The sequence below is a fragment of the Oryzias latipes genome, chromosome 13, assembly GCF_002234675.1.
Source record: "Oryzias latipes chromosome 13, ASM223467v1".
Classification (NCBI taxonomy): Eukaryota; Metazoa; Chordata; class Actinopteri; order Beloniformes; family Adrianichthyidae; genus Oryzias; species Oryzias latipes.
Genome location: NC_019871.2, coordinates 16,328,520 through 16,353,210, shown reverse-complemented (window position 1 = coordinate 16,353,210; position 24,691 = coordinate 16,328,520). Strand labels below are relative to the sequence as shown.

Genomic DNA, 24,691 nt, shown 5'->3' with positions numbered 1-24,691 from the left:
GTTGTCTTGTTTTTGGTCCTTGTTCTGTCTTGTTTCTGTTTCCTGTTTTATTTTGAAAGTCTCCTGTCTTGTCTGTTTTCTTGAGTTTTACTTCCTTTGGTCCCCATCTGCCCTGATCGTGTTCACCTGTGTCTTGTCTGCCCTGTCTGTATTTAAGTCTTGTCTCTGCCTTCCTCCTGTGTTGGTCCATTATTCCTGTCCTGGTTGTCCTTGTCATGCCATGTTCCTCGTTTCTTGTTCCACGCCACAGTGAGTTTTGTTTAGTTTTGTCATCCTGCTCTGCAGCGCCTTTTGTTTGTTCATTAAACCCTCTAGACTCTGATCCTCATGCCTCCACCTCTGCGTCTGGGTCCAACCGGCTCTCGAGCCACCCTCCACCATGACAGTTTTTCACTCTATTAATGCAAATTAAAAGATTAAATAAAAGAAAATTACGCTAATGAACAGTTAAAAATATCACATTTTTATGACTTAATGATGTCATGCAAATACTTACAAATTAAAATCTTAATCTCTTCTTAAAAAACAACAGGATGACATAACTTTGAAGCACAATTTAGATTTCACGGGAGGGATGAAGTCATTTTTGGCTGCTCAGATCTTTAAAGGTGAGTGGTAAAGCCCGGGACTGTGCTTGTGGTGGTGCTGATGGGATTTTAATGTGTTTTTATCCTCATTTATCTCATCCCCACTAAACCTGATTAGCATTTGCTCACTCATGAAACCCAATGGAGATACAAGGAGAGGTATTATATTCAGATTTAAAATGGAAAATCCTATCCTGCATCATAACATTATTGACTTTCTTTTTTTTTTCTTATTTTTACAGGAAACTCTTGATGCTCTGACCTCACATCTAGATAGAGATGGAAGATTTTTTTTGTTTAAAATAGTGTTTGATATTCATTTTATGATTTGTTTCTGTCATTTTTTTAGCATCACTTTAAAATGCACAGTTTAGATGAACTTCTTTTTCAGTACTTCAAGAAAATAACAATAATGCTCAGATTTATCATCTGATGGAGTTTTATTGGAAGGCATATAGCAAACGCGCAATGGCTTTGTTTTGTGTAAACTCCCTCAAAATGTTTATGTAGAGATTCTTAAATCCAATAATAGCACATGGAGATTATTTACATGTGGAGTAAAATTGAAGAAGTGGATAGGACATCGCTGAGCCTTTCATCATCCTCCTGCATTAAGCATGTCAGCATATGTCAAAAAAGGAACTGTGAAAAAAAAAAAGCGCCTGGTGCAACCGGTCTAATGCATAAAAAAAGAAAATAATCTGAAGAAATATTCAGGTTGTAGTTGTAATATGTAGTTGACATGATTTAGGTGCCTGCTTTGATACTACTTTTCCCCCTGCAGAGAGCAAAAATATACAGTTGATGTGGAGCTGCCGTTTTTGCTTCTTTTTTCATTGCCTTTCCGGTCTTTAGCCTCTCATCTGTGAGGCTATAAATCATTTACCAACAGATTATAATATCTTGCTCTAACAACCAAATGTGACATTAACTCAAGAGGCCTTTATCTGAAAGCCAATATTTTCTCATGAAAGAAAAACAAGACGCTATTGTTCTCAGAGGGTGTGTGTTTCTTTTTGTTTGGAGTTTAACAGGACTGACTGAAGCCACCAGAGTCATTTGAATTAGATAAGCACCATGCATCCATTACTGAGAAAAAATCATCCTCTGTGTGGAAAGCTAAATATGCCTTACACCATTGAGTGATCAAATAGAACTGCACTAAAAAGTGGTAGAGCCAAATTCAAACACGTCATATTGTAACCCTTGTGCTATCCTAGGCACTTTGACATTGGGAGTTGGGTCATCTGGACCCATTAGACAGTGCACTGAACCATTTTTCTTCAATGATGTGTGATCTTCATTGGTGTCCATGAGTTACACGAAATCTTTCCACCTTTATCCACCTTTGTCATGGTAGGGAGAACACGTCAATGTAAGGGTGGGTTAATCTAAGATAGCACAAGGGTTAAATGTGCAGAAACAGAGGTGGAAATTCATCAACTTCCAGTCCATGTTGAGGTGAATTCCAGAGAGAGAGTCTCGCTTTGTCCCACTTCCTCTTCCTCTTGCTGGTCTCTCCAGACCCAACTTTGGGAAAACCATGTGAACAAACAAGATGTGATTTCCTTGTGTATGAGCAACACAGTGCAAACACACTTTACCTGTGCTAACAGACAAAGTCCTTTTCAGTCATCTCTGCAAGAGCGCATCACACAATCAGTAACTGTGTCTGCAGTGATCAAGGCAGGAATCAAGAAATGGAGTATTCTGAGAAGGCACAAAGTGCTTTACAGTCTTATTAACCCATGCACTCACACATTAACACACTAATTTCTCAGGTGAATAGACCTTCTTTGCAGTCCCGTCACAACAGTCACTGTCTTATGTTCATTTACAATAGCTTGCTTGGTCTCTCACTTCCATATTTGAAACAGTTACAACAATTAGAGTATCCCTCAAGATACAACACTCGTTCTTCACAACTCCTCAAATTAAAAGTTCCAAAAACACAGTCTTCCTATGGATTTATGTCTTTTCGTTTTGCTGCTCCAAATGAGTGGAACTTCTATCAAAATACGGCATTTGGAAACTCTGATTTCACTCTCCGCTTTTAAACGCAGAGTGAAGGACATTTTTAAAGAGTCACGTAAATGTTTTCTCAATCAGTAATTTAAAATGTCTAAAACATTTTTGTTGTCTTCTTCCCTCTCCTTTGAGTGTTTTTTTTAGCATTTTCAGGCCAACATTGTAAATGAGAAATTGTTCTTAATGTTTTGCCTGGTGAAATAAAGGTTTCAATCAATAATGGTGGCTCCACTGCTAAACACTGACCATTGTAACCACCAAGAGCAATGTGCGGTTCAGTGTCTTGCCCAAAGACACTTCGACACATGGGTGGGCAAGGCGGGAACCGAACCTGCGATACCCAATCCGAGGTTGACCACTCTACCTCTGCTCCACAGCCACCCAAGAATATATATAGAAAAACAGCACAACAGGTAAATGAAGTTCCATTTTTATTTCTCTGAAAGACAGGCGATGTCAAGACGTTTTGGTCAAATTCTTCAGCATCCGTCAGTGAGCAGAAGGTTGCAACGGCCTTGACAGCATCCTATTTTGTAGACATCACATACACCCTGAAAACCCCCTCATATGAGAACACATAAAGAACAAATAAGTTTGCAAATACAAAAATAAAGATCCTTACCGATGTATTCATCAGAATTGAATTTAGTTTGTGTTGACGATCATCTAATCCGGTGCTCATTAGTGCTAAGGATCCGTAGAGGGAAAGATCTTGTCCTTGCGAGTTTTGCTTTGAGCAAGGACAAAGCAATGATCTCACAATGACATGGAGAGGACAGGGGAAATGAGTTGAATAAGTTCAGCTACTGCCATAAAAGAACATATCAGAATAAAAGCAGGGGTACATGCACAGAGGTAGGAACTAAAGGAAAGGTTTTGTGGTTTAGCAGAAAACATGAGCATGTACTGTCAGCCATTATTAGGAAGAACTGTTACTCTTCACATGGTAAGCTTGAAGCAGCTCTCCAGGTGCTTAGTACCTATTATTGGCTTCATAAATCCAACAGCAGCAAGACATTGGACAGCAGCAAAAGCTCTTAATTTATGGAGGAGCACCAGATGATGACCAGAATGACAAACTTTACACACTGACATACAAGTAGAGGCGAGTGCCTGTGTGTCACTTTCATACTCAAGCATGTGCTTGTTGAGGAAATGCCATGTTAAGGTAAAGCCAGCACTAGACGAGGCCAAGTGCAGTCTAACTGACCGGTAAATCAGAAGCAGGTGATCCATCAGCATCCTGAGGAGGCTGGAAACTCCACCACAAATCACAATGAACAACAAACTGCAACGGAATTTAGACTTGTGCATAAATATGGGTCTTTAAAACTCGTCATTCTTTGCCAAAACTTCCTGCAAACACAAATTCTAAGCTTTTGAAAGATTCATGAGCATTCAGATCGGAAATGGAATAAAATCAGGATGTTGATGCTTTAAATTCCTGGATTTCACTCAGTTCCTCCTATGTTTACTCGGCAACCCTTACATGGCTGCCCTTTCGTGTCTCAACAAAGACAGTCAATCGTGATCATTTCTCCTGATTGAATAAATACATTTTAGGATTTAAAAATAAATAAATAAAAATGTTCCCTTAAACTACAAGAGGTGATTCAGCATGACCGATGGGAAGTTTACATAAAGGAGAGAAGAGAAGAGGCAAACATAAAGGGGGGAAGTTCAATTAAAAACAGATTATTATGGAAGAAAACGTAAGCAACAAATATAAAGCATATAGAAAAAAGCAGCCAGATATTGTTGGACTGTTTGGTAGAGAAAGTCGCCCGGAGCCTCAGTGGAATTTGTTTTAATCTTTACTTCTCTGCTCTCCGTGCTGTCAAGGTAATTGGCAATCTCAGTCGAAGCACGCTTGATTTAGCAGCCTTGTAAGTGTTTTCAGAGCTTAAGATGTTCCCATCAGGACCAGTGAGACCCTTCAAACTCTTACGAATAGTATTTTTTTTTAAGTTACATTCAAAATACGGATGGCAACTATTTAGAATACAATGATCACATGTGGATATTGCATTTTTTTTACACTTGATTTGGCATTTGAATCATTTATTATTAAAATAAAAGTATTTACCTAGAATGTGTCATTCTTTTGAAACTGAACATGTGCTAAAATATTGTGAATCTCTGGGTTTCCTCTCTGAAAGCATTGCAAAGTTTTGCTTGGGGGATGAAAACAATAAAGAGGTTCTATGAAGAATGGAACAATAAACAAGCTCAAGCAAGCTCAATGTGTGGAAAAAAAACATTTGGAGAAGACAACTCGTGGGAGAAAAATAATCACGACAAAAAAACAGACCTTTGAAGAGCTGTTGTGGTTTGATTTCCAATCTGCTTAGGTGGCTTTGCTATGATTACTGACAGCCGACAGGTGGATAACCTCTGATTCTTGTTGCTGTGACCTAAATCTGAGCAGGTTTCACGCAGCCCCTTCAGAAAAGATGAGCAATCTTTGTTTTTGGCGGTTTTTTTTCCTGAGGCAACAATTTCTACTGGAAACACAACCAAAATGGGTTAATTATATTTTTAAATAGAGGTATCAATGTATTTTGAACAAAGGGCTTTATTCATCTGATTAAATAATTCAATATAATTTGATTTGTCCAATTTCAAGAGGGAAAAACAAAGAAATGATTCATTTTTTTTAGCTTTTCTTTTAGTATTTTTTTACCCTTATAACAACTTGTTTAATATTAGATTTCTAAGACCCCTATTTCATTAGCATGATCCAAGCTTTTAAAAAAAACTTTGGATGTTTTCTGCCATGTAGTTTATTATCATTCCATTGGGGCAGTAGAAGTGCTTTTCCAGTCTGATTTCAAAATAGCTGCTTTCCCTAAATCTCAAAAACACTTGATGGGGAACATTTTGCTGATTTTAAAACCTTTAAGGTTAGAAGAACTCATTTGTTGTTATTCATTTTATAAAAATAATGAATTGCTGTATTAAAATAATGTAAGATTTGTTTATAATACTTTCTTTATAATAGTTATTCCATGTTAAAAATGTGTGAATCAAATTAGAGACAGTGGGTAAATAGTAAAAGTGCCTTTATCAATATGTGTCAATATTTTTATTTTTTAACTAACAATGTTGGCAAAAACTTACCAAATCATCATAACTGAGACTAACTAATCAAATGATATTGAATTTTTACATGTGGATTTCATCAGAAGGGTTTAAAAAAACATATTTATTCTTCCCCAAAAATCAAATTTTTGTCAGGACTTAGTGGGCTTTCTTAGTGTTTTTCCATTCCTATCTATCCCTTTAAATAAAAGTAAGAAAATGTTATAGCCTGACAGAAGGAGACCACAATTGAAAAGCTGCTTTAAATGGTGTGTGTAAAACTTCCCAATCAATAAAAGCAAAACTGCCTTGACATTTAGAAGAACCCCAGTCAACTGCAGACATAAAAAACCTCTTTGCTTTACTAGAAACTTTATGCTTTTGGTTAAATGTCATAAATGCTGGGTTTGATTCATCCACTGATAAAACCAAATCACCCTGCTTATATGCGCCATGAAAAGTATTCACCGGTGTACATTTTGAACAGTGAGGGTTCCAGTAAAGGGGTTTTTGGTACATTGAGTGGCGTAAAAAAGAATAAATAATGAAAAAGTAATCAAACGACACACAAAAAAGAAAAAAATGAATGGAGGTCTGTATGCAGGTATTTTTTTCCATCACTTTCTTTCAGCAAATCATCACTCAATGCCAACCCCTCCTGACATGCGATGCTGTCTTTCAGAGATATCAACAGTTAAAAATGTTTTAATTGAATATCATTACTACAAAAAGAAGTCTGTATGTTTTCTAACTTTGTTGTCTTCTCAAGGCTCAGCCACAAGGTCAAACTTATGGTTTTTGGCACTTTCAAAATAAAAGGTTTTGAGGAATGACCTTGTCGTAGCTTGTCCATCTTCCTCCAGCTGTTTCGAGGCAATACATGTTCGTACAGCAGAATGACAGATTAAAAAAAGAAAAGAAAACATACAATACAATACTAATATTCCAACAGAAAGTCATAATATTAATACCAAATAAAAAAGCAACAGCACGATGATAACTGACGGAAAATACTGCATAGTACAAATGCCCCGTTGCTGTCTTTGTCCATCCTGTGCAAAGAGCCAACAGGGACTACATGAGACAGACTCATCCATTTCTCATCTGCTGTGAGGGAAAAAAATTCACCCAAGGAGATTCCAAAAACTGGCTCTGGACTGTTGTCTCAAGGGCAAAGCAAAGCCCAGAGCATTGTCCTGCCCTTCAACAATAAGCTCCAAATGGCTGAATCAAAATACCACAATGTCTTTGATCCCTGCAATCAACAGGGGTGTCAGCTGGAAGGGTCAGTCTGGCATCATTTCCCGTGTGTTATTCAGGTTCACTGCTATTTGTGGCCTTGTCCCAGTCTATGCTTTCCTCACTGTGCGTGGGAGACGGCAGGATCCCCGTAGCCCCGGCTGCAGGACGCATTCTCAGTCCCTGGAAGCGACGGCACTCGGGACAAATCCGAATATGGGTGCAACCCCTAGCAACCAGGGCGGCCTCCTGTGTGAATCTGTGAGAGAGGTGCTCGGGCAGTCCGGTACCACCGCAGATTTTCCCGTTGCTGAGGCTGACGGCCGCAGCCCGCGCGCGGCGTTCTTCCAGGGGCAAAGGCTTTGGCCGCAGCATCGACGGCGTCCGCCGGCGCCTCACCTGGAGGCTGTTGCGGCACAGAATGATGCCCTGGAGCTCCCGTAGCATTTCGTCACACACTGACTGCTGCGAGCACACACACAGGAAGAAAAAGACAGGGTGCAGAGGGGGTAAGAGAGGGAGACAGGGAGAGATGCCAGACCACTCACTGACTGACTGACTTGATCAGGACAGACTGATGAACATCACAGACACATAACAGATACATTTTATGGTTATCGGAAGTGAATAGAGGGAAAAACACACAAATTGCAACACACACAGAACATCTGTACTCAGCTCATCTAAACGGACAACAATTAGAGGTTTAACTTAATTTTTCACAGAGCGAAGTCAGCAATGTACAATCAGATTTGCCTCAAATACACACAAAAAATAGCTTTTACATTTTTTAAGGGCAAGCAAATTTAAAAATAGTAGAATATCAATGTCTCTCTTCAAACAATATTTATATATCTGATCTCTTATTTGTGACGATACTACGACAGCGTATATTAAACTATGTACATCACTTTATAGATCGTTCAGAAATTAACAAAGTCAGAAAGAGGAAGACCTTTTTGACACCCCTTTCAGATGAAGTATTGGATTGTGGGGAAAAACTGACACAAATACAAAAGAATATGTCAGAATTCCCTCTCAAACCAATAAAAAACGATATAGTGCAGGACTATCTAGTGCCCTGGATTTTAAAAGCAATTTGGACACCACGCTCACTACTTTTTATTTTAAACAGCAAATATTTCACAAATTCCACAGATTTCACAAATTAAAAACCTAAGCAACACGAGAATTTTACGAATACTATTTATGAATCCACAGTGTTCTGATGATTATAATGTGGGTGGTTTATAATTAAGTCAATAAAAATATATTTTGTTTCAAAAATTATTTAAACGTAATGCATTGTGGTCTATATTCGCTAATCAGTAGATGTAGTATGATGCTCTCTCCCACCTCATTTCCTGGTGTTTGCTTTAACATCCAGACAAACTCCAGCACAGCCATGAGGATTGCTACAAGCAGGCCACACACCAGCACCACAAAGATACCGCCTATATTCTCCATACCCAGACCTGGAAAGAAAAAATCCTGATCAAGAATGAACACATTCGCTACACGTGAGCCATCCAGATCAGGACTTTAAAGTCGAAGAAAAACCTTTAGCTCGATGATCCTCCTCTTTTGGACACTTGCCACCATCCCACCATTTCCTCTTGAGGATCTCCAAACGATTCTCTTCCTGCAGTTTGAGGATGGCGAGGTCAAACTCATCACGGTACACAGACCCTGGGGGGGAAGAAGGAGGAAAAGAGTCTGAAATAAACCCACATTTCTAATATTTTCTGTGAGAGTTTACTCTCTCCTTTATCCTGTGAGTTTTTTTTAAAAGAGGAAATAAATTCAGAATTCCTAATATTTTAAATAGCCTCAAATATTGTACAACCAAAGCTATAGCAACACATCAATATTTGAACTACATAGCTAGATAGAAAAATTATAAACACAATACTCTGAGTTAACTTGCTCCTAATGTTGCAGTTCATTAGGCCTAAGCAGATCTTAGCAGATCTGTTCTGTGTGAGCTGCACCGAGAACATTATAGCCATGTGTGATTAAGAAAAAGCAGCAAGAAAAAAGTTTTGTTGGAGCACAACATGAAGAATTTTAACTGGAATTTGAAATGTTTTATGCTTGGAGACTGAGCAGCCAGAAAAACACAGTATTTTATCTGCACTGTGCGATGGCGATAGTCCAGGTTTTGGCCTTGTTTTACATCTTTTACGGGACTCCTTTGGCAAAGGAAGACTCATCTGCAGCATATCCTCTCTAACTGTTCTTGATTAGAGAAGGATTTCCTGGTGTGCACACAGACAGAGTGCAAACTGCAGCTCATTATTCACCCCCTATAAATAGCCAGCCGCTGCCTCCACATGACACCAGATCATAAACTAATGGACCACATAAGTCACAGCCAAGACATGTCAGGGGTTTTGTTAGTTCATCGTGGCTTGCAGAATCACTCACCACTAAACATCAAACAGGTAACTTCTGATCTCTTTGAAAGGATCAAGTTCCAGCACAAGGCCTTTTATCATGTGTCTGACCTGAACTCCTTTCTCTGGTTCTGTTTTGACACATATGTGTGACAGCAGTTCTGATGCAGGCATGGGGCATACAGCAAGAATGACAGGTCAAACGACGTGTGACCTTGCCTCCATAACCTGTCACCTAAAGAAGAAAAACAAGAAAACTATACCTACAGTTGAACTGTCCTCAAACTGATGTAGTAGGGAGGTAAATTAGTCCTCGGTTATTTTAAAGTAAGAAGTAAACCGGAAAAGTCTTATGAAGTTCTTGAGCTGGTTGGTAAGATTATTCGTCCACCTGGTTGGACAGCTTTGTGCTGTGTGATTGGTACAGACGGCAGGGTAGTCAGGGGGCAGTACACTTCACGAGCCTTCATCTCCCTACTCTCCTCTGTGCTTTACATCCTCAGAGGACACTCGAAAATTCATGCATTCCGGTTAATAGGATTCAAACTACCGTAAATAAAGATACAAAAAACAAAAAAAAAACTGAACAAAAAACAGATCCTAATAATACATGAGGCACAACATTTTCAATTATTTATAGTACAGCAAAAACTGGTCCAGAATACAGAGCTAGACTCAAACTGTCAGCTGAGTTGAATGCATTGGACAATGTTGAGTGCTGTCAGTTTCAAACTTCACCTCTTGTCTGTTTTCTTGCTAGCTGAAACGGACTTGGAGACTGACCAATGAGACGGCAGGGCCATTTCCGGCAGCGTTTCTCTGTTACTGAACTCAGAACACACTACCCTCTTTTTTAGAAATCAAGATTCATCATTTGATTTATTGATTTATTTCAAGCATTGTAGTCAAAGCAATAAAGAATTTACAGATATTTATCAAATTCATTACAGAAATGATGAAATGCATGGATTAAAAAGACAGAAAATAAAACAAAACAAAAAAGTCACTTAAATCACATTTGCTTAATTGAATACAGTGATCATTAACTAAAGTTAAGTAGAGCTTGATTTATTGCCTGAAAAGGAGTGGGAAGAAGCAAATTTATATAATCCCAGCCCTATCACGAAATAATCCGTTTTTAGAAATAAGGAAAAACAGCTTCTTTCATTGGAGAGTCATTGAGAAGAAGTTTTGTGTCTTTTATACATTCAAGAATTGATCATCGTTTTTGTTTATTTTAAGATTCTATATTTTTTGCAGCCAAGCATTGAGTTGTAAGTAGACCTATTACTTTTTCTCATGTTAGGTTGATTTATCTTTACTAAATTACAGAAAACAATAGTTTGCTTGTTTGGACCTACACTCTAACTACTTTTTTTTCTATCTATCTCAGCATCCCTGTGGATGGAATTAACAGCGAACCTCGAACCTCTCCTTCTTTCTTCAGTCACTTTGAATTCTTCTCTCATGCATCACTCTCTACTCACCCAGTGGCATGCCGACGCCATAGCCTTTGGTGTCCAGCAGTCCTCCGATCTGGGTCAGGTTGCAGTTTCTCTGGTGGTAGTACTCATTCATGGTGCTCTCCAACAGATAGGCGTAGTTGGAGTTTAAGACCCGAGCAATCCCCTCCTCTGTGCTCTTCACAAATACACTGGGCTGCTTTGAGTGCATGAAGTTCCACATCCGTTGATAGGTTTGATAGCGGGAGTTCTGCATGGCAGTGACAGAAATGGAGGATTAGCTGCAAATGTGCATGTACACAACCTCTGCCCATGTCTTTGTTTAGCATTTAGATATCTGACACTTTGAAGAGGAGGCAAAAAGAGCTTTGATTCCTGTCAAATGATGACCATCTATTCAAGGTCTGGTGAAAGTAAAATCACCAAGAAGTCCCAAGTTTCCTTTCCATCCCTCTCACCTTCCACTGTACTCTTCCCTGTAGCAGCATCTATTTCTCAGTGTTTTTTTTTCTGTCTGCTTTGTGTGATGTGCGTGTGATGTGGACAGAGCCTCGTCCCCCCAAAGGAGACACATATTTAATAGTTGTGCAGATAACAGATGTGAAGCAGATAAAGGTTGCATATAGAGGTGGCAGACGGCAGGAACAGGAAAAAAAGGCACGGGTCATGTCTCTCATTGATCACTAGAGTCTTTAAAGGGAGCAATGCTTGCATGTGTTCAGTGGGCTGCGGATGGATGTAGTCAAAGCTACAATGTGATTTATAAAAAATAAAAAAAAGGCAGACCTTCCTTTGATGCATGTCATTAGAGTTCAGGAAACTTTTGGATTTTATGTCTTTAATAACAAAATAATTAGAGAGTATATCAAAATGTTTTTTTTTAACTTCAAATATGTTTTAGATATATGTTTTTTTTGTAGCACACTTTTCCTGCTTGATTAGAGAAAATTGATGTTAAAGACTTTCCAAGAGACAGTTCAGAACTGCATCGGTGTGTAGCCTCAATTTATACTGATCAATTTGTTGCACTAGGAGGAAATCTCCCATAACTGTACAGTGTAGTCATTAGATTATAAGGGAAACAGGAAGTAACTAATTAAATATGTCGTAGTTAGATTTATTTTACTTCATCGTCCAATTAAAACGTTCCTTTGGGAAAAAGGCTATGTTTGTTCACGTACTTTTTTGCCATAACAGCTGAAAATTTTATTTTCAGGATGCACAACATTGGCACAATACATCTACAGACAAATGCATAAAAAAATGAGATTTTTGGCATTGGTCAACATAAAGATTAATTGCCAACAAAGTTCAGCTTTGACCTTTTAACTATTTTCTTAGTCTCAGAACCCATCGATGAGTTTGCCGCTCACAAAGTAGGAATGAAACCCCATTAGTATAATTTTTACTCTAAGATCCACATAAAAGTTTCAGAAAGTTTTTAGCTTTGACATTTTTGGGTCAAAACAAATATAAGAGTTATGACACATGATCATAAAAGAGCTTTAAATGGAGCCCTGCCTTTTTTTAAAACTTTTTCAAAATATTATTTTCCCTTTGTCTTTGCTTTGTCTTTTGTTTTTAGAATTTCTTTTTGCTGTTCAAATTTGATATTTGTTAGATAAGTATACTGTTTGCTCCAAATTTTTTGGGACTGATGCAGCAAAAAAAAAATTAAAGCTTACTAAATGTAAAAATGAAAGACTTGAAATTCAGATTTTCTGCCAATTACTGTGTAACAAAAATACCTGTAAATAAAAAAAAAAAATGGAAATCATGCATTGCCACATAAAATAAGTTTAAAGTTAAATTAACAGAGCAAATTTTAAAGTAAAAAAACAAAGACTTCAGACTACTAAGGGTTACGTTTGGTATAAATCAGGTACTGCAGGTTTAAACTATTAGCACTGTGTTACTCTTTCTCTAATGGTTTAGACATTCTTCTTGTACTTGGGCATTATTATTTTGAAAGTAGTAACACTCTTCCTAGCACATCTTTTTTTTAAATATTCCCCCCTTATCTATGAAAAGTTTAAGATGAAATTTCTAAACCAAAAATACAAGTCTAATTCCACCTCTACAGAAGATCAACACTGTTTCTTCAAATGTCTGACATTTTGCAAATCGGATGAATTCCGTTCAGCTATCCTCTGCGTCAATGTAAACTTTTGGTTGCAGCTGCATGCTGAGTGTCAGCCCTCACCTGAAAAAAAGTCATTGTGGATCCTCCGTGCATTGTGCCATACTCTATTGATGTCTGGTCTGCCAGATCATCCACCGACTCTATCGGCACCTCCATCCTCTGGACCGTTAGGAAGGCAGCCAGGTTGGCGGTGTATGAAGAGATGATGATCAGCGTGAAGGCCCACCTGTGTGAGCAGACAAATCCCTGACACATGTAATCAGATACTGCACAGACACATGTATATGCGCAGATGGCTGTGTGGAGATGGATTATTCAGATGAACGTGTGCAATCGCACACCTTGCAGGAGAACGCACAGCAGGATTTACGGAGGATTTTGCGGTGGATATATTGGTGGGCGGGTGTTTATGGAGAAAAGGTGAGAATGCTCGGTTTGGATGGTGACTAAAATGCAGACAATGTCTGATGTCATGAATGCACACACACATATGTTGCCGTTATCTTGAAATATGATATCCTGAAAACCCCGAGTGAAGTTAATAAGCAGTCACTTGGACAGCAAGTTATGGCCGTGTCACACAGACACTACTTACATTTTGCGCATATTGCACAAATGAAGATTGGTCATACGTGAATATACATGGAAAGAGTGAGAAACGTGGTGGTCTTTACGTGAAATTGTTCACAGATGTATCACGAAGGAACCACGTTAAAACCACGGAAGAAGTACAGATAAAACACGCAAATAACACGCAAATAACACGTAAATCAAAGTAGAACATGAACCGTGCATGATTATTGCGCTGTTTATATGCAATTCATTAGTGATTTGTGCATCAATTATGTAATTTTAACGTGAAATGTGCGCAGAACACAGTATAAATTACATGGTGGTACATGCGTGAAAATTTTGTTAGACATACTGTATGTGGAACGGTAGTGGAAAGCCATAAATTTGTGTATGCATCTCACAAAAATCACACACAATTCTTTAAGATTTGCAAAAGAATTGCAAATAAACTACGTAAAATATAAATAAACTGCGTAATTCACCATTCGAACAAAAATTTGTATTGCTAAAAAACTAAATTCAAGTAAAGACCCGTCAGCTGAATACCTTAATGGAAATCTGCGCACATGGATGAATGACAAACACAAGAAACATGTATGAATTACGTATAGCACGCATTTATCACGAAAGACTGAAACTTCATACATGGAAATTGCACAAATTGTATGTAGTGGCTCTATGACCTGGCCTTTGGGATTTTAAGCCTTGTTATGCCTTGGCAAACTGCAGAGACGTCAACATTTTCAAATATGAAAGCTGCAAAGATTATCTTTACATATCTGCAACTCGGTGCACAGAGAGAAGCGATAACCAAAATATTAAACACTCCAGCCACGTGCAGCCACAGCAGAATATTGCATTTCCTGCAATTAAAAAAAAAAGCGTACTCCAACTAGAAAAAAAATGATTTTACCAAAACATTTTAAAAGACAACTGAAAGTAAACTAAGCTTATTTACTTTAAAGAAATCATTAAAAAAAACTGTTTTTATTCTACATTATTGATTTAAAGGTGAATACTGACCATACGCCGCTCACACAACGTGTGGAGAGAGCTCTGGGAGCTATGGTGGACCCTTGCTGCATGAATCCCCCAACGGGGAACCAGAAACTGTTGCCGAGTGAGTACTGGTTGATCAGCAGGTTGCATTGGCCCTTCAGACACGGGTGAGGATTGTACCACTCATACGGTGTCAGTCTGGGGATGCAGAGACAACAGGTTATGCAAAAAGTGACAGGCAGGAAAAATGTATTCAGCGTGTGTAAATCCCCAGGGATAGAGAGATACAGAGGCAGAAAGAGGGTTGAAGGATGAGGTGACTAACAATCAACTGAGCTTGAAGTCACCATCAGTGGCTTCCTTTCATACCTACGTATTCTATATTTTCACATCTAGCAGTTACTTTTTTTTTTTAGGATAGTCAAAAAGGTATTTTCAACCAGTCTTTGAATTAGGGTTGTGTGTGTTTTGATGTAACACATTTACAAAGAAATGTGCTTTTTATAAAACCATTTTTAAACAAATTACTGCCCAATTTAATCTTCTCTTTGTAAATCCAGGAAAAAATGAGGTGCACACTTGATTTTAAGCATAATTACAACGATTAAATTGCATCTCCCAACCTCCATAAGTAGGGTGCCAATTATAGCCTCAAGCCACCCATACAGCTCTCTTCAGAGATGCAATAAGTCTACCAATCTGGAATCTTGATTAAATCAGCAGGCGTAGGGTAATTTTCTATTTTTTGTGACTAGATGTTTCTGATGTTATGAAGTATTTTTGCAGCAGTTATGCCACTTCCATCTCTGGCCAGCAGGTGGCAGTGTGGTGCCAGGGACCGACTGCTGGAAGGGAGGGGGGGAAACACTGTGATGTGGAAGATCAACGGCAGACGCCAAAGAGATGCGAGAGAGCAGACACCTGTTTCCTGCAGCATGCGTCCAACAAACAAACCTTTTCATGTTTAAACTCTCGTCAGAAGTCTTTGTTGGTTTTTCTCCTTCTTTACTGCCTGTCTCATCTGCAGAGAGACCCACTGAGCTTTTTACCTGGCAACGAGAAAAAGGACGCAGCTGACAGCCAAGTAGGCTAGAAGCATGAAGAGCCAGACGCCAGGGGAGAAGGGATCGAGGAAGGAGAAGTAACCTGGCCTTCGTCCCTGAAAAACAAAACATAAACTTTAGAAATCATTAGCAACATCCCACATTTAGCCCAGACATCAACCCAAAACAAGCTTTTGTTAAAACGACAGCAAAAAGTGAAAAAATAAGTGTAATGATACACTTATTAGCTTGTAAAAAAAAACATGGATTTTTGCCTGAGGACTTGAGTATTTCTGAATTTCAGTGTTGAAGCGTTTGACAAAACTCCGTGTTGCCTGGTTTAATTTGGCTAACAAGGGGAAAGAAAGTGACCGTGACCGTAAATATTGGGCTTGTGGTGCAATAAAAAGAGACTTTTCTGTCATGAACTGATAGCACTATTATTATTTGAATCTCATTTGCATGTAAACATTCAGATCAACACTGTATGAAAGCACAAACTCAGTCTCCCATGAGTTGCCAACAGAGCTGCACAACAGTGTCCTACCCAAAAGAAGATGCTTTCCTTTTTTCAGATATTAGTCCCAGAAATACAACAATAAAAGACGACTGCTGCTGATGCATTTAAACTACATGAAATGTTGGGTCCTGCAAGGTCCTCAATGTGGAAAAAACAAGAGAAAAACACGAGTATTTTTGCACGATGCATTTCTCCACAAGGAGATGCATTAAAGGGAAAACAGGTCAGATAATCAACTATACCAGTCCAGCTACATTAACTACAAACTCATTTCCATGACCTACACTTGACCTACAGTCTAACTGAGGGTACACAGTGGCCCAGTTTAGAGAAAATGAGAGAAACATTGTTAAAAGCTTTGGCTTGGGCAGGAAGGAAGCCAAGCAGTGCAGAAACAGATGCCTTTACCTGTTTGGACCGGCTACCAGGAGATAAAGTCGCTAAAATCCAACAAGCTAGTATGGAATAACAGCAAAGGAGGGACTGTTTCATTACAAACAGTAAAATTGTTCTCTAAAGTGAAGGCAGTTACTGATGCACTGGCTGGTGTCACTGTTTGTATGCGCATGTGTGAGATCATACTGTATTTTCCATCGTGCATCGTCAGCTTATAGCCTGTCAGCTGGGGGATATTAGCCATTTACACGCAGATGCACGTTTACCATCTGCTAATGACTGTAAAATGAAGGCGGCTGTGGGGGCCAGGAGGACAGTTGTACAGCTGAGGCGATCAAAGAGCCAACTGTCCGAGGGTTGTTATGAGGTAAACGCAGTCACTCAGCTTCAAGTTCCTTATGCTCTATTTCTGTGGTGGTGGGGTAAACACCTGAACAATTCCATTTCAAGCAGTCTCTGCAGTAGAGTGCTCCTTTGGGGGGGACGTGGGAGTTAAACGCTGCAGTGATGCATCTCTGTGGTCCTGAAAATTAAATTTGAGACGATGAGGGAGCACATATTTGGATGGGCGTGTCTTTGGAGGACCACATTCCCATTCGGAGTTGTTGATAGATGAAAATGAATTGTAATCGCTGGCATGTTGGCTGGGCTGCATAACACAGGAGTGAGCAGAAAGCAGTAAAACGGAGCACGTTTTGGGTAAATCCGGCTGCCAGTCATAACGAGTGCCAGTCTATCTATAGAGCGTAATTGCTTTTGACGATAATGATGATAGCCGACTGAAAATAGATCCGACAGCTGAAACACACACAATGGCCTCTCGGCGGTAGAGCGCTGCTGTAAAGACTCCTTAACTGCTAAGCGGCCTTTTGGAGTAAGAGCAGTATATGCTGACATGGGTCCTGCTGTTTGCTCATACAGTTCGGTGCATGCTGAAGCAGCATTTTGAGAATGGTTGGCCCTGTGTACTCACACTTTAAGTTCCCACCAAGGTGCTGTTATCAAGATGAAGAGAGCTGCAGAAAAGTGGGACTCTTAGCTAACAGATGGCACGTAAGTGGATGTGAAGGAGAGGAGCTAAGAAATGAAGACAACAGGAGGAATTTGAGAAAACGACAAGGACAAAAAGGAAAACAGAGGGATCTGTGCGGCTCAAAAGTCCCCACTTTGTGCTTTAAATTATTTACTCTAGACAAAGTTCTGTTTTCTAAGGTTGGAGCAAAAATGATGCAAAGTGGGAATGTGGGAAGCACTCTCAGGAGCACAGAGGCTCATCGAAAAAGACTTAACCTTTTTGTAAAACGTGTCACCGTATTTTCTTCCTGGAGTCATTTCTTGTTCAATTTTATTTGAAATCAAATTGGATTTGAGGAAAAAAGCTTAACACTCATTAAAACAGAGATAAAAATAAAACAAGGATTTTTTAGTGATTTGTCTTAATTTTCTAGTAATCCTACATTATTAATGGACCAGCCATAACGCGTGAAGAGGCTCCCCTGCTGACTAATGAGAGGATAATAATCAAGTCGCTCATTATTTTTCTTTTTTTTCCCTCTAAAGCTTAACAATTTGATTTACTTTGACTCCACTTCACTTTGTTCTTTGTAAATCTATTATTTATTGTAGAACCAAATCAGACATGTTCCACCAGTGACTGTCCAGTGAACGAAAACATTTAACAGCTGAGTGGCAAAATATGAAATACTGAAGCACAACAAAATATGAAGCTTACTAATACACAGTATATTCCCGTGCTTTCATGGAGTGATATTTCCACCTATATAAGTGGTCTCCAACCTTTTTAAGCCCATGGACCAGTCTAATGTCAGACATACTTTCATTGAGCTTCTTAATTTTTTTTTCTTTTTCTTTCCAGTTTCCTTCAACTTTTGAGGGCAAAGGTTACTCTTATCCTCTGTAAAATATCTGCAGCTCGTCTAATCAGACTATAAATAAAACAGAAAAAATACGTATCATGTTAGCAACTGTCCAACTGACTGGACCGTAACTCTCTGACACGGTGAAGTGCGGCTTTGCACCAATAATGACGACAGAAAAAGTTGATCGGCGCTGATTGCGTGATCACTTCACTACTGCACAGTGCTGCATATGAGCGAAAAAGATGGCTTATCTCCGGTTCAGAATCCTCTGGAATTACGTTAATTGCGTCAACAGTTGAAGAGTTAGTTAGTTGACCGAATGTCATCAAATAAAGGGTTAAAATCCTTAAACAAAATGATTATTGTAAAGAAGGTGAGGCACGGGGCCTCTGTTCTTTGTAGTAGTACTAGCATGCACTTGTGATGATTACATCGTTAGTAGAAAATTCCTCTCCAACATTTGTTTTTAGTGCAAACAAATCCACAGTGAACACAAAAGCTGCCTGAATGAAGAGGTTACAGCAAGACAAGCACCTCCAGATGGTCTGGGATTTAGCTTGAACACTATTATCATAGATGAATAGGTGGTCTACTCACTTTATTTTGGAGGGCTAGCCTGCAGGTTCGGGACAGATTGTCAGCAGTTTTGTGTTTGTGTGCGCCCCTGTTTCAAATCCTGTCAGCAGCTGTCTATGCTGTCAGCCATCTTCAGTTAGGCAGATGCAGTACGTGATTGGGCGGCTTCATGCAGCAGGCGCTTGTTTGCTCAGCCCAGAGGCAGCAGGTGAAAGAACACAGAAACTAACTGTAATCTGTAGCTGTTTGGGTAAAAGTAGTAACTTGGACAAGGTGGGAGGCAACAAAACCCACACTACAACCAAAGTGTGATTGCAGCATGGATCCGAGTCAATGAGCAGTAAATGTGAGTTTACGAGTGGTTACTTCAGCTCTCACAAACACTTTTTCTGCCATCTGTAAATTATTTTCATTGAGAGCAAGGGATCAATTTATGCCGGTTTATCGTTGTGTTAAAGAAATGAAACAACGTGAGGCAAAAGCAAAGGGTGTGAAAATAATGCAGACTTGGTTTACGGACGGAGAAACAGCCTTTATGACCTGCTTTTATGAGAACATCTCAACAAATAAAACAGCAAAAATGTCATTGCGCTACTGTAAACGTATGTTCGCTCTTCTCCTTTTAACAGGCAGATCAAGAACTCATTTATTTTACTTTGATCTGTTCTTGTCGGCACTCAACCTCCCACCCCATCCCCTCCTTCCGTCCTTGCCTCCCGCAGGGGGACTGTGTGCTGAAGGGGGGCTGGCTCAAGGAGCTCGTGAGGCTCAAGGATGTCACCCGTTCATTGGGTATTTTGGTATTCATACCACACAAACCCTCCAACTCCCCCAACAAAGTCTGCCTACCTGAATTCTAACTCACTGACGGAGCCTTCCTATTGTCACACACCTGCTTGCTTCCCTGGACTAGTATTTTCTGTCTGTCCTTCTTCCACTGCTTCAGCTTTCCCTTCCAGCTATTTATCACTTCCTCCTTTACGTGTGGTCTTTCTTCCCGTCCCTCCTGGGCTTGTGCCCTTTAATCTGGGCTCTTTGATGATGTGCACATTTCTAATTGTGTCAGAGCAGATGCTGTCAGCTGTTATGTTATGATAAAATGACTGCAGGGGCTGTCTGTGCAGAGGAGTTGATTTGGCAGAGGTCACTGGGTCATATTCACAACAACATTTAACTCTGAGCATTGTCTGGCTTGAAGTCAGAGGGATTTTCGAGGCCACAAGCCTGTGTGTGGGTCCCCGTCAACAGAGCGTTTGGGTAATTCTGTAAATAGCTGCAGCCAGAGTCAATAACCCATGGTATGGGTCAACCTGGACCAGTCTGAATTCATCAGCTGACTTAATTTCTACGTACTGTTTATTCTGTACTATAGGGCGCACCGTCAATGAATGGCCCATTTTTAAACTAATGCCATGAGGCGCACAGACGGCGCATTAGGTGAGACAAAAGAGTCAGTAGCTGAGTTTCCATTAAACATATGTACAAAACTTTATTGAAATTCTAGAAATGTAGAGAAAAAAAACAATTTCGCAATTACACCGTTTCCATTAAATCCCAATTATGCTAATAAACACAAACCAACTCAGGCGATGTCATTCGAAAACATGGTGAATACTTTGATTTACAGCAGTTAAATCCACATTTCTCCCACGGCACTAGCGCTCATCATCATCTATCAAAGGAGACGTCAGCGTCATATTCAGGCCATGGAGCAACAAGCTCCTTACACATGGGAGCGGCTATGAATGAAGTGATTTGGGGTTTACAGAGGAGCTGTGGATCCAACAATTCTGCATGACACACTCAACTTTTGATGAGCTGTGCGTGCAATGCTCTGTGGAAACTCCTGTGGTGTCCGCTGTATAGTGTCCAAAGCAGCCATCCGATTGTTACCCACGTGACTCATTTAATCCTAAAAAAAATTCTTTGATTTGCAGTTTTACAAAATGTGTCCTTTTTTAAATCCTCCCCAAAAACCAACTCCTCCGAGCTCAAAAACTTTGTTCGATAAATGCGAGTTTTTTCGAAGTTGTTGGGCTTCCATTAGCCAAATTTACTTTCCCAAATCAAGTTTGCGCAATTTCATAATGATCGGCTTTTACGTGTGCCATAAAATGTGGAAAATATGATTAGGTACTCTTGCTGTCCTTTTTTAAATATTTGCTTTCTCAAAAAAAATAAAAACTTGGTCACAGTGTTAGAACTGGCAAAGACAACTGGACTCTTTCTTTATCTGCTGTTTTAATTAGAGACGAGTTTTTTATTTATGAAAATGAGAATTTTTGTGGAGTGAGATACTCAAAAGTATCAAGTGTGTAAAAGACCACATTGGAAAGTAAAGAGAAAGGAAAAATAATTTTAAATGTGCGCCATAAAAAAAAAGAAAAAACTCAACATTTTATACATTTTCTTCCCCATCTTTCTTCTCAATACATTATAAATCTTACATCAAACTCAAAATTTGAAACCTTATTTTTTCATGTACTCACTTTTCTTATGTTAAATATTCCTTTTGGTATTAGGACAAAAAGGTTTTTTTTATTTGTTTTGTGCATTTGCGCCCTGTTGATACACCTTAACCATAACTGAGAGGAGAGGAAAAAAAACCTTTTGATATTTTAGTCTTTTGCTCACTATCCATGTTATTTTTCAGGGTTGAAGAGTGGTATTTTCTGAAAATATTACATCTTCCTCCCTAATTTTTAATGTAGATCAAAGGGGAATTGAAATGTCTGCAATGGGGCTAACAGAAAAAATGAAACCATTATGAGGTCACACATAAACAAGATAAACAAAGTTCTCTCCATCTTATGTCTGCATGGGAGAATATGCAAACTCCACACAGCCAAGAACCCAAATGAGATTTGAACCAAAACCTTCTTGCTGTGAGTCGACGGTACAACCCATCACACCAGCATGCGGTCCAATTTGTTCCAACTATATGATTGTATGCAGCACATCTACGAGTTTCATCCATTCCCAAATGTATTTTGGCAAAAAAGGGCAAGCACGGACAGATAGGGCCCTAACGTTGAAAGCAAAATTCATGCTGAGAAAATAGCTTCAGAATCTTTGCTTTGAGGTAGTTGAACTAAAAGTGCTTCTTTAAGTTTATGATCTCTTTTTGTGGTCCATTTTTCTATTTAAAGCAACACGATGATGCAAAATCATCTGGCTAGTGTTTATGCTTTATGATTTACTGCTAGTTTCCAGAAACAGGGCAGGTTGACATTTTTTAACACTTGCTGATCAAACTACAACAACATTTTGGTACGTTTCCCCCCCTGCTAATTTTAGAAGATAATGTTTTTCAAAGTTTTACCTAAATATAATTTTTGTTGCAGTTCATATTGACTAGAAAATGTGTTTCTTTATCCAGTTAAACCAAATAATGAAAGCAAAAATAACATGTAGTAATAGAATAAAGACAATAAGTGAGGAAAACACAGTGTGCCTGAGTAAGACTGACATGTAATACATACACACTGACAAAGATTAAATGGTAATACCCTGCAGACAATTTCATTTTATCACATTCGCTATTCTTATCGATCCCACTGAAATTTTCATTTAAAGTTTGAAATAAGAAGCCAACCTCCTTGTAGAAGTCACTGTGGCTCAGATCAATAGTCAGTGGGCTAGAACTAAATAAGTGGAGTCAAAGAAATTCAAATATTGAATTTTAGAGCATGTTGAGGGACCGCTGTGAATCAGATTTAAGAAAATGCCAAGGGAGGAACGGAGGAAACCACTGTGAGGGGTTAACTCTCATTTTTCCTTCTTAGCTTTTCGAACATAGCTTTGTTTGCTTCTGTTTTACAGTCATACTGGTCCAAAATTCTGTATGAACTGGGTCAGGTGTGTGCAGGTTTGACTCGCTGACTCTGTGCCAGCACCTTTGGGGTGGCAGCTACACATCTCCTCCTGCTGCTGCTAGCCTCCCGCCTGCATCCCAATTCTGGGGTCATGCGCTGCCTGGTAGCCCATTTAACATTGCACCTGCTGCAAACATTGATTGATTCTCTCCAACTGTTGGTGGTCAATTGAGTCTCCAACAGCCATAGCTTCTTGGAGTGCACAAAGACCATGGGACAGTGCAAAGAAGTAGGGACAAAAGCGAGATGGAAAGGGAGTGTGAGTAAACGCCCCTCTGAGACACTACAGTAATGTTAGTTTGTGCATGTGCAAGAACCTCAGTGTGGACTGCGGCCAGTGCCACTGGGCCCTGCAGTGTCACCTTGTATTTTGGGGGCGGAGGGCTGATGATTAATGGGCCACTGACTCTGCACACGCTGGCTCATTTCCACCTGCGAGACTTTTATTTCGGTCTTTCTTGTTCGGGCTCGTTCGCCGCCGTGCATGGAAGGCATGGCTTGTGTGAACACGTCTGCTGTACCTAATCAGACAGCGAGCAGAAAACAACTGCGAAACCGCTACATTCATCAGAATCTTCACACCGCAAACACACGCCATCTGGCGCTGCCGGGATTGGGGTCAGAGGAACAGAAGGAGCAAATTAGAGAACAGAGGTGAGCTGGAAAGGAGTGGAGGCCGTCTAAATGTACAACAAAAGAGCCAAAACAGCTGGAGAAAAATAAGCGCAAAGCAGGAGGACTTCTGCAAAACCATGAAAACAAAAATTTGAGGAAAAGCTGTAGCTGAAAACCACAGGACAGAAAAGATGCACCAGGGAGGAGAAACTACAGTGGAGATTTAGCAAATCTAAGAGAATACATAACAGCAGGGAGAGATGACCAGAAACTCTTCCAGTATGTTTCTACGTACGACCGAATGGTGTGAGCGTACATGTGAGGTTACTCACCAGGTGGACGCGATACATGATGCTGATACCAAGCGTCATGAAAGGCTTGGAGAAGTCGATCACCTTTTCACGCTCGGCCGTAATGGTCAGGCCTGCCACTGCCAGGTCAGCTTTCTGAAAGGCAGGTAGCATCACACATTGTCAGCACAAACTCAAAGATATTGAACACAGCTTTGAGGGGCCAAAATCCTCTTTGTGACATGGCCACTTGCAGAATAAAAAAAAAAAAAAGACCAACTGGCTGCTTGAACGGTAAAATGCTCTTTTGTATTGTTGAGCCTCTTTGTCCACCACTAGTGCTATCTATGGTGAGGATAATCCAGCATCAGCTGTGTGTGTGAGCTCATGGTAGCTATCATGGCTAGCCAAGAGAGCACTGTCAAGACAAATCACTTGACAAAGGAAAGGCTGCTAAAAAACAGGCAGAAATACACGCCCAACCACACACATGTAGAAATGGTCACTGCAGCTGAACACTGGACAGCCTCCCACTAATAATACAGGCTGGCAAAGTGCAACGGCAAGGGATTTTTCATTTCCCTGAAGAGCAAAGAACGAAAGCAGGAAAGCATTCCTCTTTGTCTGCCGCGGGAGGACTAAGAGGATTGGGGAATGTGAGGAAGACGGAGAGAGGAGAGCAGCACTCAAATCTGCAAGTTTTACAAGTGACACTGGCATCTGATATGTATGGAAAAGACTTTCGAACAAGAAGAAAAACATAAGTGATGTATGGAAATCTTTAACCTTTGGAACATATTTCAATAGCGTCATCCAAAAAAAAGTGCTCCGACCTGCACTAAAATTAGTGCGATGCACTTAAATTTTTCACCTCTTTAACCTCGTCCCTGCCTGCGCTGCACACTCAGGGTCTAATGTCTCCTGCTGCCCTATCCTCCGCCTGCAGGCTTTGACCCTCCATCATGAGCCGTCTCTCTCTTCCTGCTG

At 39.8% G+C, this 24,691-nt stretch overlaps 1 protein-coding gene across 3 annotated transcripts in view; it reads right to left on the bottom strand.

Moving 5' to 3' along the window:
* Positions 1 to 3,029: 3,029 nt before the first annotated feature.
* The window catches only part of grik4 (glutamate ionotropic receptor kainate type subunit 4), a 382,616-nt gene continuing 360,954 nt past the window's right edge, over positions 3,030 to 24,691 (bottom strand). Inside the window, exons 14-21 of one of the 3 annotated variants that reach the window (XM_023961354.1) lie at positions 23,747 to 23,860; positions 15,559 to 15,668; positions 14,534 to 14,707; positions 12,998 to 13,163; positions 10,819 to 11,044; positions 8,496 to 8,624; positions 8,292 to 8,410; positions 3,030 to 7,400 (exon numbers count right to left, since the gene is read on the bottom strand). In XM_023961354.1, coding sequence (XP_023817122.1) covers positions 7,008 to 7,400; positions 8,292 to 8,410; positions 8,496 to 8,624; positions 10,819 to 11,044; positions 12,998 to 13,163; positions 14,534 to 14,707; positions 15,559 to 15,668; positions 23,747 to 23,860 — 1,431 coding nt within the window. In that variant the 3' untranslated portion in view covers positions 3,030 to 7,007. Of the gene's footprint in view, positions 7,510 to 8,291; positions 8,411 to 8,495; positions 8,625 to 10,818; positions 11,045 to 12,997; positions 13,164 to 14,533; positions 14,708 to 15,558; positions 15,669 to 23,746; positions 23,861 to 24,691 lie in introns of all 3 variants that reach the window. The other 2 variants (XM_023961355.1, XM_023961356.1) reach the window with 2 other exon arrangements.